The 13,151-nt window shown below is 41.0% G+C and overlaps 1 protein-coding gene across 1 annotated transcript in view; it reads right to left on the reverse strand.

The window, feature by feature from the left end:
• Positions 1 to 1,715: 1,715 nt before the first annotated feature.
• The window catches only part of LOC106108568 (transcription elongation factor SPT6), a 15,849-nt gene continuing 4,413 nt past the window's right edge, over positions 1,716 to 13,151 (reverse strand). The window contains exons 9-24 of the mRNA XM_013289777.1: positions 12,640 to 12,793; positions 12,341 to 12,483; positions 11,785 to 11,919; positions 11,238 to 11,395; positions 10,784 to 10,905; positions 10,055 to 10,239; positions 9,669 to 9,834; positions 8,703 to 8,845; positions 8,097 to 8,191; positions 7,436 to 7,616; positions 6,862 to 7,048; positions 5,729 to 6,661; positions 4,974 to 5,221; positions 4,250 to 4,454; positions 4,068 to 4,164; positions 1,716 to 3,994 (exon numbers count right to left, since the gene is read on the reverse strand). Of these exons, the coding sequence (XP_013145231.1) occupies positions 2,916 to 3,994; positions 4,068 to 4,164; positions 4,250 to 4,454; positions 4,974 to 5,221; positions 5,729 to 6,661; positions 6,862 to 7,048; positions 7,436 to 7,616; positions 8,097 to 8,191; positions 8,703 to 8,845; positions 9,669 to 9,834; positions 10,055 to 10,239; positions 10,784 to 10,905; positions 11,238 to 11,395; positions 11,785 to 11,919; positions 12,341 to 12,483; positions 12,640 to 12,793 (4,231 nt within the window). The 3' untranslated portion in view covers positions 1,716 to 2,915. The remainder of the gene's footprint in view (positions 3,995 to 4,067; positions 4,165 to 4,249; positions 4,455 to 4,973; positions 5,222 to 5,728; positions 6,662 to 6,861; positions 7,049 to 7,435; positions 7,617 to 8,096; positions 8,192 to 8,702; positions 8,846 to 9,668; positions 9,835 to 10,054; positions 10,240 to 10,783; positions 10,906 to 11,237; positions 11,396 to 11,784; positions 11,920 to 12,340; positions 12,484 to 12,639; positions 12,794 to 13,151) is intronic.

Consider the following 13,151-nt stretch of genomic DNA (forward strand, 5'->3'; position numbering starts at 1 on the left):
ATGATTCTTGAAACTAAATTAGATGTTTGACTCTCTAAATTACTGTAGTTGTAGCATTTACTTATTGAATCTGAGTACGATTCTAACACGCGCGTATCGCTGTTTATGTCGACTGACTGAACATTACTACGGCGTCTGAAAACTGCACTCACGTGTCTGATGAAGATTATCGCTATTTAAGCACGAGTGTAATGTTAACAATACCATATTTGCAAATGATTTAACCTAACACCTCACAACAGTGATTAACAGAGAAAGGTATTTCCTTCTACAAACTTTGGATATAATTTAACTACTTGATATTAAAAGGGATTATCTCTGACAATAGAGTATAAGTTTTTTATCACATGTTTTCTCTATAAGGGATAATTTAACCAAGTTTTTTCAATATGTTTGTCAGATGCAATTCAAATGACGGTTTGACTTCGCACGGGAGTGTTTGTAGTTTTCAATCCGCCGTCAATTTGAAAAGGCAGGAAGCTGTTAACTAAACCAGCACTTTACCAATAAAGATAACAGATCCTTCAAATGACACTGAGCAGGTATTGTGTAACTTTGTATTGTTTGTAAATACAATAGGTTTGTAAGAAAATATTTATTACAAAACATGGATAAGTCCTTTAAAATCATTACTATTAACTTTTGTGTAATTTCGATTTTTTAATTACATTTCTGAACACGTTCCATACATGTCTTAATACATATTAGAATTTAATAATTCCTAGGTATTCGCTAGACATAAAATAAGCACATATTTCAAAGAGCCGCGAGGCGCCTAAAACTACACCGTTATAAATATAAAATATAAATAGAAAAAAATGGTATAAGTCCTAATGGGTAAAAAACAAGCAAGCACTAAATATGCAAATTAAATTCATAATTTGTATCCACAACAGCTAAAAATCAATATAATTTAATCGTAAATAAGTAAAAAGTAATAAAAAGCTTTATGTAATTTTATTTAACAATATCAAGATTCAAGATCAAGGCCCGCGACCATCTGTATCGACGCGTAGCTTAGGCAAGTCGCAAACTATCGGAAAAGAAAACCGATTTTTATATTAAGAGAATTCAGCGTTTTAATATATTCTATGTTATGTACTCAGTACAGTAATGTTTTAGACAACCCGAAAATAATAACGTTAAAAAAAGATAGTTTAATAAACTGTTAAAGAGTACTTCTTATGATCCATTTTATTAACCGACTTCATAAAAGCAGAATCTTAGTTCGACATTGTTTTTTTCCTTAAGCATTTTACAACAGTAAGAGCTAATAAAAAATTCTTCCTCAGCAATCAATCGCTAACCTTTATCGCATACGGAAACCGGGCTTACCTTTTTAATTATTGTCACTGCATTTGATGGCCAGCTCTCCATATATTGCACAAACTTTTGTATACTCTGTAGAGGTCAAAACTTACTATACCAAAAACATTTCCAGCAGAAGGTTTTTTTTTATAACATAAGGTGGCAAACGAGCAAGCGGCCTCCTGAATCCACCGAAATGAAAAGCGACCGCTGCCCATAGACATTTGCAATTGCAGATGCGTTGCCCTACCCTTAATTGACGGAGGAGACGCACATTAAAAGGACATTTACCCCTCCTATGCGTCTCCTTTACCGAATCCACTTTTCCTTCCCATCCTTTCTCTTAAGAAAAGGGTGGAAAGGGAAAGGGACTAAAATTAGGTCTCCGGCACCAAAAAAAAATGCAATAAGTTTGTCATAATTTTATTAGAGTTGTTTCCCGCAAGGCTTAAATAAATTATCTTGTCATCCTACAGACTGTAATAATTGAATGTAGCTATCTAAATAAATCCTGTACTCCAAAGCAAAAGAACATCAACACATACCAGTAAGGTATTTGAGTGAAATTTCCTCTAAACACTATATTATTGCTGTCCCTGTTTATCTCAACGAGAACAAACGATATAGCAATATAAGTGTTCCGAGAGTTAAACTCACCATTTTGCTAATTAATAAATTATTGCCAAATTGATATTCATTAACAAAGTTAGCTTATCTCATTATAAAAATCTAACGATCTAAAATATACAATTTGCATCAGGTAATAGATAATTGGCTATTTATATTGAAAGACAATGGTAACATTAGATTATAGTCCATGTATTATTTTAATCTGGTATTTAGTAAATAATTAATGCATGCATACGATTTAGGTGAGAACTGTCCACTGACCAAATATGTAGAAAAACATATTTGTGAGATAGTATGTTTTTGTACGAGTATTTTAAAGTGGAATTCGTTTACAAATTATTCGTAAAAATGATATACGCATAAGCCACAGCAAGCTCAATAATTTCTGTATCACCGTTTATTTGAAGCATTTTATAATTCTTTCGATGAGTTTGGTTCAAGACCTTATGGAGGATGGTTTTAGTTTATTTTCTTTTTAATTTTTTTTTAATTCTGTTTTATTATGGACTTACCGACCTGGTACCAGTTTATTAACAGTTCTTGCATAGAAATACGACTTAAGTCATTTCCCCATAGATCTACATTGTGTCTCACTGACATGAAATTTCATATATCTTTACTCCATAATTTTCATTGATATAAAAACTATACTATTTTGTTTCATACATATCCATCGGTATTATAACTATAGCATTCCTTATATAATTATTTTACGTACTGAACATAATACGTAAACATCAACAATCATATCATTTAACTATTTCTTCATAGTTTATTTTTTCACAGAATTGAATAATAGCTATTTTTTTAAACTGCGTTAAGGCTAAATTTTTATCAGTTTTATTTTGTTTATTTGGACATGATTTGACGTCTGAATAACATCAGCGTCATTTTCAATAGCTACTTAACAACATCGGTCATCTTTAGTCTGGCCTAAAATAAATTCGGGTAAAAAAAAAAACTGTTCAGTCTTAGTTCTAATTCTCGTCGTATAGCGGCGTGGCATCTCCCAGCGACATGGAGCGCGGCGAGGTGTTGGTGTGCGGGGTGGAGCGGACGGAATGCGATCGCGACGACCTGCCGGAGCTGTGGCCGCGGTCGCGGTCGCGGTCACGGTCACGGTCGCGGTCGCGGTCGCGGTCATGGTCGTGGCTGTGGCCGTGGCCGTGACTATGGCCGTGCCTGTCCCCGTGGCCGTGCGAGCGGGACTCGTGGCGCGGGGTGCGCGACTCGTGGCGCGGCGTACGCGCGTCGTGCCGCGGCGTGCGATTGTCGTGTCGCGGCGTGCGGTTGTCGTGGCGCGGCGTGCGTATATCGTGTCGCGGGGTGGGCATGCCCTCGCTGCTGCGCGGGGTGGAGGGCGTGTCGCGGCCGGTCCTGTGCCGCACCCAGTCCTCCGCCGCCTTCTGCCAGTCGGAGGGCTCCGAATATATCGGCACGGCGGGCGTGGGCTTGTGCCTGGGCACCGCCGGCGTGAGGAAGTCGGGCTGTCGCGGAGTAGTCGCGAAGGGCGTCATGTAGGGCGTCTGCGCGGAGGGCGTGTAGGGCGTGTTGATGTAGGCAGGGCCGGGCGTGTGCGCGGGCGTGTGGAAGGCGGGCGTGTGCGCGGCGGGCGTGTGGTACATGGAGGTCATGCCGTGCGGGGTGCGCATGGCGGGCGTGCGCTGCGCCGGCGTGCCGGACGGCGGGGGATCTCTGAAGTGTTCCTTGAACCACTTCAGCAGCCCCCCGAGAGAATCGAACATCCTCTGGCGGAACTTGTATCCGTCCGGCGTCACCGATACGTACTCGTGCGTGCAGCGAGCGCGGGGCAGGTACGAGAGCAGAAATCGTCCGGGATGATTTTTGGCAGCAGAAATAACGTAGTGTATTTTGTTAGGGTTCTTGGCTTTTTCCTCCTTGAGCCACTCCTCCGCCTTATCCCTCATTCCGCCCACCGGTTTGTAGTACTTGTATGAGATGAGGTCGCGCGCGTGTCCCGCCATTGGAGTCACATAGCGAGCTATAATTTCGTCTAAATCTTCAAATTCCGAACCCTGTATCCATAGACTTCGACCTAAAATCATCGTCAATAGTTAAAAAATAATGTCAAAAATGATATTGTCAATTTCAGTTCATATTTCACTCACCTAGTGAGAATGCATTTTCTTTTCCTTCCTCTCTAACGTCGATATGTTGACAGATTCCCTCGGCCACTTTCCATGTGACTGTCAAATGATCGGAGCCCTACAATAATGGAAGTCCGTATTAAAACAAACTAAGACCAAAAATAGAAGCTGTTAGTGACTAAATATATAGGGGGTGATGTTACCTTACTGCTGGGTCGTACGATAACTTCGCCCTGGGCCATGTTCTCCATCAACTTTTCGGCCTCTGCAAAGGAGATGTTCTGGAAGGCGGGGTGCACGATCACTCGCTTCACGTACTGCATGCGCTCCTTGGTCTGCTTCGCCTCCGTGTCCTTTCGCACATCCTTATCTTCAGACTCCTGGTCGTAGTATGGGTCTTTTGAAGGCCTTGAAAATAAAAAAAAATCGTTTTAAAAAAATAAGTGTCCTCTTATAAAACTAGCTGTCGCCCGCAGCTCTATGCGGAATTTAAAAAAAACGCGTGTTCTCTCAAACAATGTTTTACACCTATAACAAATTTCAGTGAGATCCATTCAGCCGTTTTGGATATACACACATCCAGACATCCATCCACCTAAACTTTCGCATTTATAATATTAAGGGCCTGTCCCACCAAATCGTAAATTGTAAATCCAACATGTAAAATATGTCACGGAAACATCGAATTTTGTTACCTTATCTGGCAGTGACGACATTTTTAAGCTATCTGAGCTATTTATCTACCAGTGTGGGATAGGCCCTAATATTAGACAATAATTGTAACAACGTAATATACTGAGTATCGACTCCCGCTTGAATATCTAAATACTTTTGATTGACATTCACAGATGCACTTTAGTGTTGCGCCGATTTCTCAACAGTACAAAGTAAGAGTATTTCAATTGGTATAATAATGTTGTATGTAACCTCCATTCATTATTTTTATCGACCAAGTCGGAGGACTTGGATGTGCAGTCGACGGAGAATCGCTCGACATCGATCTTGAGCAGGCGGCAGTGCACGGTCTGCCCGATGCGCACGCGCTCGGTGGGGTCTGCGACGTGGCGGTCCGACAGGTTCTTGATGTGTATGTAGCCCGACACGCCGTTGTCCAGCCGGATGCGCACGCCCGTCGCCTGCCCGGGACACGCGCCCGCGTCGAAATGGTTCCACACCTAACGATTTTAATGTATTTAAAATATGTAATTTGTCAAGCGTCAAACGCAGCTTTCCTCCCTTCTATAGAGACCCCTAAAATGGTAACTGCCTCCCCTAGTTAATCGATTGGCGTATCTATATCTATATTAAAATAATAAAGTGTAGACACACACTACTTCGTAGGGTAAGATGTCAACAATCACAGCATATTTTTGAATATTTCTTTCATTAATAAAAAGCCCTACACTTTATATTTTCACGCTATTAAACTTAGCGGTATATTGAAAAAAAGCCTTCATGTGGTAAGGGTACCATAAAGTTGAAGCTGACATCAAGGAAGCAAGGTTGCCAGGGTAAAGGTAATTATTATCCAATATCAAGGGCCTTCGTTGTCATTTGTGCATTTGAATTTTAAACTTCACAAATATAAACAATAAAACAAAGTTTTAATAATTTCACGCGGATGAAACTACACAGGAACAGGTCTAATTTGTAGAAAAATAACATAAATGTATAATTCTTACCTCAGATAATTCAGGGAAATCATTTTTATGACAAAAAGGACATTCCCATAGACCAGTCTCATCATTCCTGACAGGGTTGGCCTGGTCCAGCATCTCCCTCTGCGGCTTCCTGTGTGAAATACCAATCACCGAGGCTAACACCATCTTGCCGACGTAGAATGTTTCGGGCGTCTCTTTTGTCAAAATATCAAACAGTTCCTCAGCGGTTGGCGTACGATAAGAAACCCTAAGATCCTTGTACCTAGAGTTCAATTCCGCTCGTATATCGTACAGCGTTATACTCTTATTGCCGAACCCTTGCCGCTCCAGTTCTTCAGCGAAGGCATCGAGGTCCAAGTCTTTCAACCGTTCTGGTGCTTCCAAAATTTCTTCTAGTGCACCAGCTGGATTCGCATCCTCGTCTTCGTATTCCAAAGCATCGACTGCCATTTTACGAGCCCATTCGTACGTTTCCGGGTGAACTCGGGACCCATCTAACACTTCAATGTAGGCTTCCGTGCTGTCTCCGAGACTGCTCGTGTCTATTTTGATGAAGCCTGAACAGTTTATGAAGACTTTCGGACCCATATGACATACTGTGACCAGCTGAGTTCTGTTCTCGAGTTTCTGATTGGTTTGTTTGAAGAGTTTGATCAGCGCTTGAGCCTTCCTCGGCCCCAAGCCGCAGACGAACTGCAGCAGCTCCGTACCGCGACCGGTTAAGATCGCCTCGTTCACATCCACGCCCACTTCGTTCACTCGATTCACGAATTCCAGTTCAATACCCTCGAGTAGATCTTCTTTGCTGATCTGATCTTGCAGAGGATGATATCTGAGACATAGAATTTCCTCATCCGGTCCACAAAGCTGAGATATTTCCATTAGCGGGTCTTGTAGAAGCCGACCTTGACAGATAGCTTGACGTAACATGTCGGGATATTCTCTGAAGTCGTTCTGTGGAAAATAAACTTTGATCAATAAAAGCTTTTGAAACCCGTTCACGTGAAGTTTTGTAAAAGTAGCTTATGTTTTCTTCCAGACAATCTTCTACATCTATGCCAAATTTCATCAGGATCCGTTTAGCAGTTTTGGCTACAATTCTAACATCCATCCATCTTTCGCATTTATATTAGTAAGATAGTGTTGGTACTGACCCTGCCGCGTATACTGTTGCTGTATATCTTGCTGATGTGGTTATCCGCGATCTCAATGGGAATGCGCGGGAACTGGTCGTCGTCGACTAGTCGCTGCACGCAGTCCGCCACGTCCGCCTTCACGTTGAGCGCCTCGCGCGACTCCCCGCCTATCACCACCACGTGCGGCTTCTTGCGCAGGATGAACCTGACATTGTAATATTTTTATAATATAAGGTAGCAAATCCAGCGAAATGGAAAGCGACCGCTACCTATAAACATCCGCAAATTTCAGATGCGTTGCCTAGATTTAATTGACGGAGGAGGAGACGCACATAAAGAGGACATTTCCCCTTCCTATGCGTCTCCTCCACCTAAATCCACTGTTCCTTCCCACCCATTCCTAAGAAAAGGGTGGAAAGGGAAAAGGACTAAAATTAAGCCTCCGGCACCACACTCATCAGACGAAACGCGAAATTGTTTCCACTTCACGCCTTGTATCTGTGGTCGTTGTATTGTGGGGGGCGAGCCGGCCAAGCTCAACCACTAAAAAATGTTTTAAAAAATCGTCAAAAATGATAAAATAAGCAGTAACCTGCGTAACGCAGTCATATCAGCCTCCTTGTTCTGTCGCTCTGCGGCGTCCCACGCGTTGCGGCGGTACATGAGGTGCGGCAGGCGCAGGTGGTCCGCCACCTCGCCGCCGCCGGACACCACGCACGCGAACGCGCACTGCGCGCGGTCCGGCACGTACGCGATCGATAACACGCGCAGACCTGCACAGGTATTATTGGACATACTAGTTTGTTTTTCTTTCTATCATTACTAGCTTGCGCACGCGGGTCCGTCCGCGCTGAATTAAAAAAAAGTTAGCGTATGAACATACATGGAAGAACTCCCAGATCTTTACATTAGTACGAAATTTCATCGAAATCCGTTTAGCTATTAAGGCTACAAACTTTAACAAACATCCATCCATATAAACTTTCGTATTTAATATGATATATGAAATTAATTTTCAATTAAGATCCTATATAAACAAATAAAATAACTACGGGGACATTTAATGTCAATTAGATTTCGCTTAGTTAATAATATATGTGTTTCAAACTATATTCTCCATCTGTGACAAAATTCATCGAGATCCATTTAGCAGCAGACATTTCTGATGGATAGATGTTAGAGTTTGTTGCAACATCCAAACTTTCACATATATAATAGTAAGTAAGATTTCTATAACTGGTAGCATAAGTTACCATTGGATGCGTCCCACTCGTCGTCATCATCATCCGACACTCGCGACTCGTATGGGGCCACCTTTAACCAATCGTAAAGGCGACGTCGGCAACACCTAAAAAAAAATATTACGCTATAAAAACATACATATAGTGAATTAGTTACTCATCAATATACATTTAGAAAGATAACATTTTATTAATTATAGATGAATGTTTCTTCAAAGTGTAGGTCTGCTTCTAACAAAATCGTTTCTTACAGAAAACTTACAGACTTACAGAAAAATTGCCTTATTTGTTGCAGCGGGACATACTCTTACAAATAACCAATTATGTAATTGTAAGTTGCAGGAAAAACACGATAATAATAAAAAGCAAACTGGCCATAGACCGACCGACCTTTACAGGCACAAGTAGCGTCTTTTTCGTTATTATTTAGCCTCGTTGTCTCAATGCGAACAAAACATTATAACGGGTGGAGCTATTAGGGTGGTATACCGTCAGATTCTCCGAATGTATACAAGAGATGCGTGTGCGTGTGTGCGTGCTAATGCGTGTGTGTGCGTGTGCGTGAATGTACGTGCGTGTGTGTGCGTGAGTGTGCGTGCGTACGCGTGAGCGACGTACTTAAGCACGTGTTCCTTGGCCTCCTGCAGCAGCAGCGCGTGCAGCTCGCGGCGCAGCTCGGGCAGCACGATCTTGCCGAGCGCCAGGCCCACCGCCTCCGCGCGCACCTCGTTCCACGCCTGCACCGTCGCCGCGAACTCGTCCTAAGTCATACAAACATAAATACAACACATTAACTATAACATACCATTATAACTAATACGGCTCGGATGGATCAGTCCATCCTGATGTATCTCCAAAACGGCCTAATCCCTACAAAATAGCATAGGTGTGCAGGATGCACACCTATCGCCGTTGTACTTGCAAATAAAAGACTTGATGATTTTCACTTGTAGGAGGTAGAGCTTCTGTTTCCACACTTCTGTAACTATTAGATGATTTTTCCCCTGTCTGTACGCCGCCCGAGCGCCTGCTTATGTTCGCTACGGGGGTGTAATAACGTGTAGGGGGCTTAAGCCGCTTTACCTCCTAAAGATTTATTTTTAAAAAATGAACTGTATTAAAACTATTTACATTAAACAAACTATATGAACTATATGAACTATACAAACTATACAATATTAACTGTTATCTATTAACTATAATCTATTATCTATTGTCTTGCACAATAGGTGTAGAACATAGTCTGCATGAACTTCCAGACTATGATTGATTCACATAGACTATAAAGTACTAATTTATAGTAATATTGTAAAGAGGAAAGATTTGTATTTTTGTATGAATCGAAATAGCTCGACAACTACTAGGTCGAATTAAAAAAAAAACTTACCGTGAGAAAGGTAATTTATCTATGAGTAATATAGGCTATGTTTTTTATTTTTTTTTAATTTCACGAGAGCGAAGTAAGCCGTCCATATTATCTTGTCCTAGCTTGCTAAGACAAGATAATATGGACGGTATTAACTAAATGTTATATACAATTAAAGAATGAAGTAAATTTATGTATATCTTATAAGTTCGTGTTACCTTCTGATAGAGCTGTTTGAGTTCCTCGATGTAGCTAGGACTGGTGTTGCCCTCGATCTGCTCGCTGATCTTCACCTCCAGCAGCCGGTCCTCCGCCGCCATCGACAGCTTCAGGAACTGGTCGCCCGTCAGGTCGCGCACCGGCTTCTTCTTCAAATACTTTAAGCTTACACAAAACAAATACAATTAATTTAAAGTAAAAAAAGCACTCAATTACTAACCTAACTTTAATGGTGTGAAAATATATAGCCTAAAGCGTGACGTAAGTGTAGATTTTTATTTAAAGAGGAATTATTCAAAAACATGCTGTAATTGCTGACATCTTAGGCAACAAAGAAGTGTTTATTATAATAGTATAGATGTTTAGTTTTCCGTGGTATATGTACCTATAGCATGCATGACTCTCATCGATCTCTTTAAGTCCGCGCGGCGTGGGGCGCACCGAGAGCGTGGCGCGCTCGCGCAGCGCGTCCCGCAGCGCGCCGCGCAGCAGCGGCTCGCGCGCCAGCTGCACCCCGCACATGTACACCGCGCGCCGCACCACCTCCGCCGCGGAGCCGCTCGCACCGCACTGCGACAACACACAACACACATCGCACAACAATGCAACAAAACACAACAACAACAACCAAACAACGTACGAAGTACAGACGCAGCAACATACACCTTATTTCGCATTCTAAATTAACTTTTGCCTACTATTAATTAGCGGTCAATTTATTTTTCCAGAATGTTCTACATCAATGCAAAATTTCATCAAGATCCATTCAGCTGTTTAGGTGAAATCTCTAGCTCCATTCATAAACTTTCACCTTTATAACATTAATAAGATATTAAAGCCTAAATAACCGAATGGGTGGATAAATTTGGTACAAATGTAGAACATTTTCTAAAAGAACACAAAGGGTACTTTTTTTAAATTCTCACGGAAGACGTCGCGGGTAAAATATAGCATATTATACTTAATCAACTCGACTATCGAGTGCCTTTTCCAACCATTCCCTTCACATCTTCATTCTATTTTTCTTTTCTTTACACTTTATTTAAAACTAAATTATAAATATTAAACACTATAGATAGCTATTTAGTAAAATAATGTATTGTCATATCCATACATATGGTGCGGCGGCCTCCAGCGGCGGCACCGCGGGCTGCTCCACCTCGTGCCGCTGGTAGTTGTCGCGCACGTTCTCCGCGAACTGCTCCGGCGTCAGACCGAACATCTTCACCAACGGCTCTGATTAATCACAACAAAACACTATTTTACCAACACTAATTGCGCAAAAGTAAATTTTGTTTTTAACTATTTTCGCAATATCCAAGAGAGACTTAAAGAATATCTTCAACTCCGCCTCCACCTCCGCGAAAACAACATCTTTCTACCCTACATTAAACAGTCATTAAAGTTCCCCTTAACGGTATTTTACTATTTAAAAGTATTTAATCATTAAACTACTGTAAATACTATTAGATACATTCACCTCCGCTACCCAATCACAACTGCCTCCACCTCCGCCTCTACCTCCACCACCACATGGGCACTACATCTAGTACAGTAAGTGTACACACCAATGCCGGCCTTCCTGCAGAGCTCGTACGGGCCGGAGCGCACGGCGTACTTCATGTCGTGCTGCGGCGCCGCCTCCTCCGGCAGCGCCGCCTCCGCCGCCGCCGCCGCCTCCTCCGGGTCCTCGCCGTTCCGCTCGGCTTCTTCACGAGCTGCTCGCCTTGCAAACAATACCATTTTGTTATTGTAAAAAAAACATACAGACGAATTGAGTACCTCCTTCTTTTGGGAAGTCCGTCAAAAAACTAAATCCAATTTTATAGGTAACTAGCTATTGCTTGTGAATTCGTCTACGTGAAATTAAAAAAAATAGTGAACACAGCCTATGTTACTTACTGATAGTGTAGCTTTATAATTGTGAAAGAATAAAAGAAAGAATAGAAGTAGAATTATTAGGTTTGCAGATGTTATGACCTTTTAACATTAGTAGGATCATCTTTAATCTACACTAAGTACTGGCTTATTTACAACTAAAATGCAGTTAACTTTATAAAAATCAACTTAAAATGCACATACAAATATAAGTGGAGTTACTTAAATATCACTTACTTCTTCTCTTCCAGTTCCTTCTGTCTCTCTTTAGCGCGCTGCACTTTCTGCATCTCCGGCAGGTCGTTGGAGTAGTAGAGCAGGAAGTGCGTGTGGACGTCGCGCAGCTCTTCTGGAGTTTGCACGTTTTTTAATCTATTCCAAGTAATGAACTGGGATTATATAAACATTTATAAATAAATACTTTATTTGACAGTGCTTAAGTAAAACTGATCTAATACACAAAATCAGTTTTCGTTATTTCTCACTGGGTCTAGAAACAATTTTTTCACCATCCAACTACATTAAAAAAATAAAAAATAATCTATGAGATATGTAGTGCATGGTTGCAACGCAACGTGGCGAATTTCCGCAATAAATCGTACCTCCGCATCCGCCTCCGTATTTTTTTGTAGATATAACGGAGGTTACATACATTGATTTACAATTCGAGAGATATGGAAATCACTTTTTTTCTCAAATACCTTTTACTTATTAACTTGTTACATTAAAATATTGTTGAACTTCCACCTCTGCATCCGCCTCCGCCTTCGTTACAACCCTAATGTATATTTACCTTTCAATGTCTTCGTCCCTGATGAGGCGCATGTTCTCAGGAATGGGGGCGTCGGGGTTGGCCATCACCTTGTCCAGTTGGAAGTCACGCATGTTCTCCAATAATTTAAGAAGATTCTCTTTACGTTGCTTTAACTGGCACCACTGAAAAATAAATTACGTCTATTAAATATTTTTTCAATAGTAAAGGTTTCTAAACTATTTAAGCTTCCTTGAGAAGTTATTTAGTTTGGTTAAAAATAATAGATCGCGGGGATAAAGAATTTTTTTTAATTACCGTGTTTTTAACGAATTTCTTACCTTAGCGTCATATTTGTACACCTTCCACAAGTCATTAATGCTTAGTTCAGGCTGCACATACTCTTTACGATAGAACGCAATAAATGGAACTTCCAATGTCTGGTTTCTCATAAAGTCTAACGCTTGACGGATCTTCACAACAGTACTTGAACCTCTAAAAACACAAAACAATTACTTGAAAAAAATGTCAAATAATTATTTAAATGAGAATATAATAAAAAGAAAATTTAAAAAAAACATGTTTTTCTAAATACTATATTTAGGGCCTGTCCCACCGGTGGTAGATAGAGGCCCTGATAGTGTAAATATGACGTCACGTCAGATAAAATACAAAATTTCTGTCCCACCAATTTTAAATAGCAGATAACGCTGTGACGTTCTAAATGTCAATGTCATTTTTTTTACAAGCCCCATACAAAAATTTTCGATTCTGTCCCACGGGTGGCTGATAAAGAGTTCTGGATAATGTCGAAATGACATGAATGTCACAATGACGTCAGATATGGTGCAAA

Source organism: Papilio polytes, unplaced genomic scaffold (genome assembly GCF_000836215.1).
Source record: "Papilio polytes unplaced genomic scaffold, Ppol_1.0 DF821511.1, whole genome shotgun sequence".
Lineage (NCBI taxonomy): Eukaryota > Metazoa > Arthropoda > Insecta > Lepidoptera > Papilionidae > Papilio > Papilio polytes.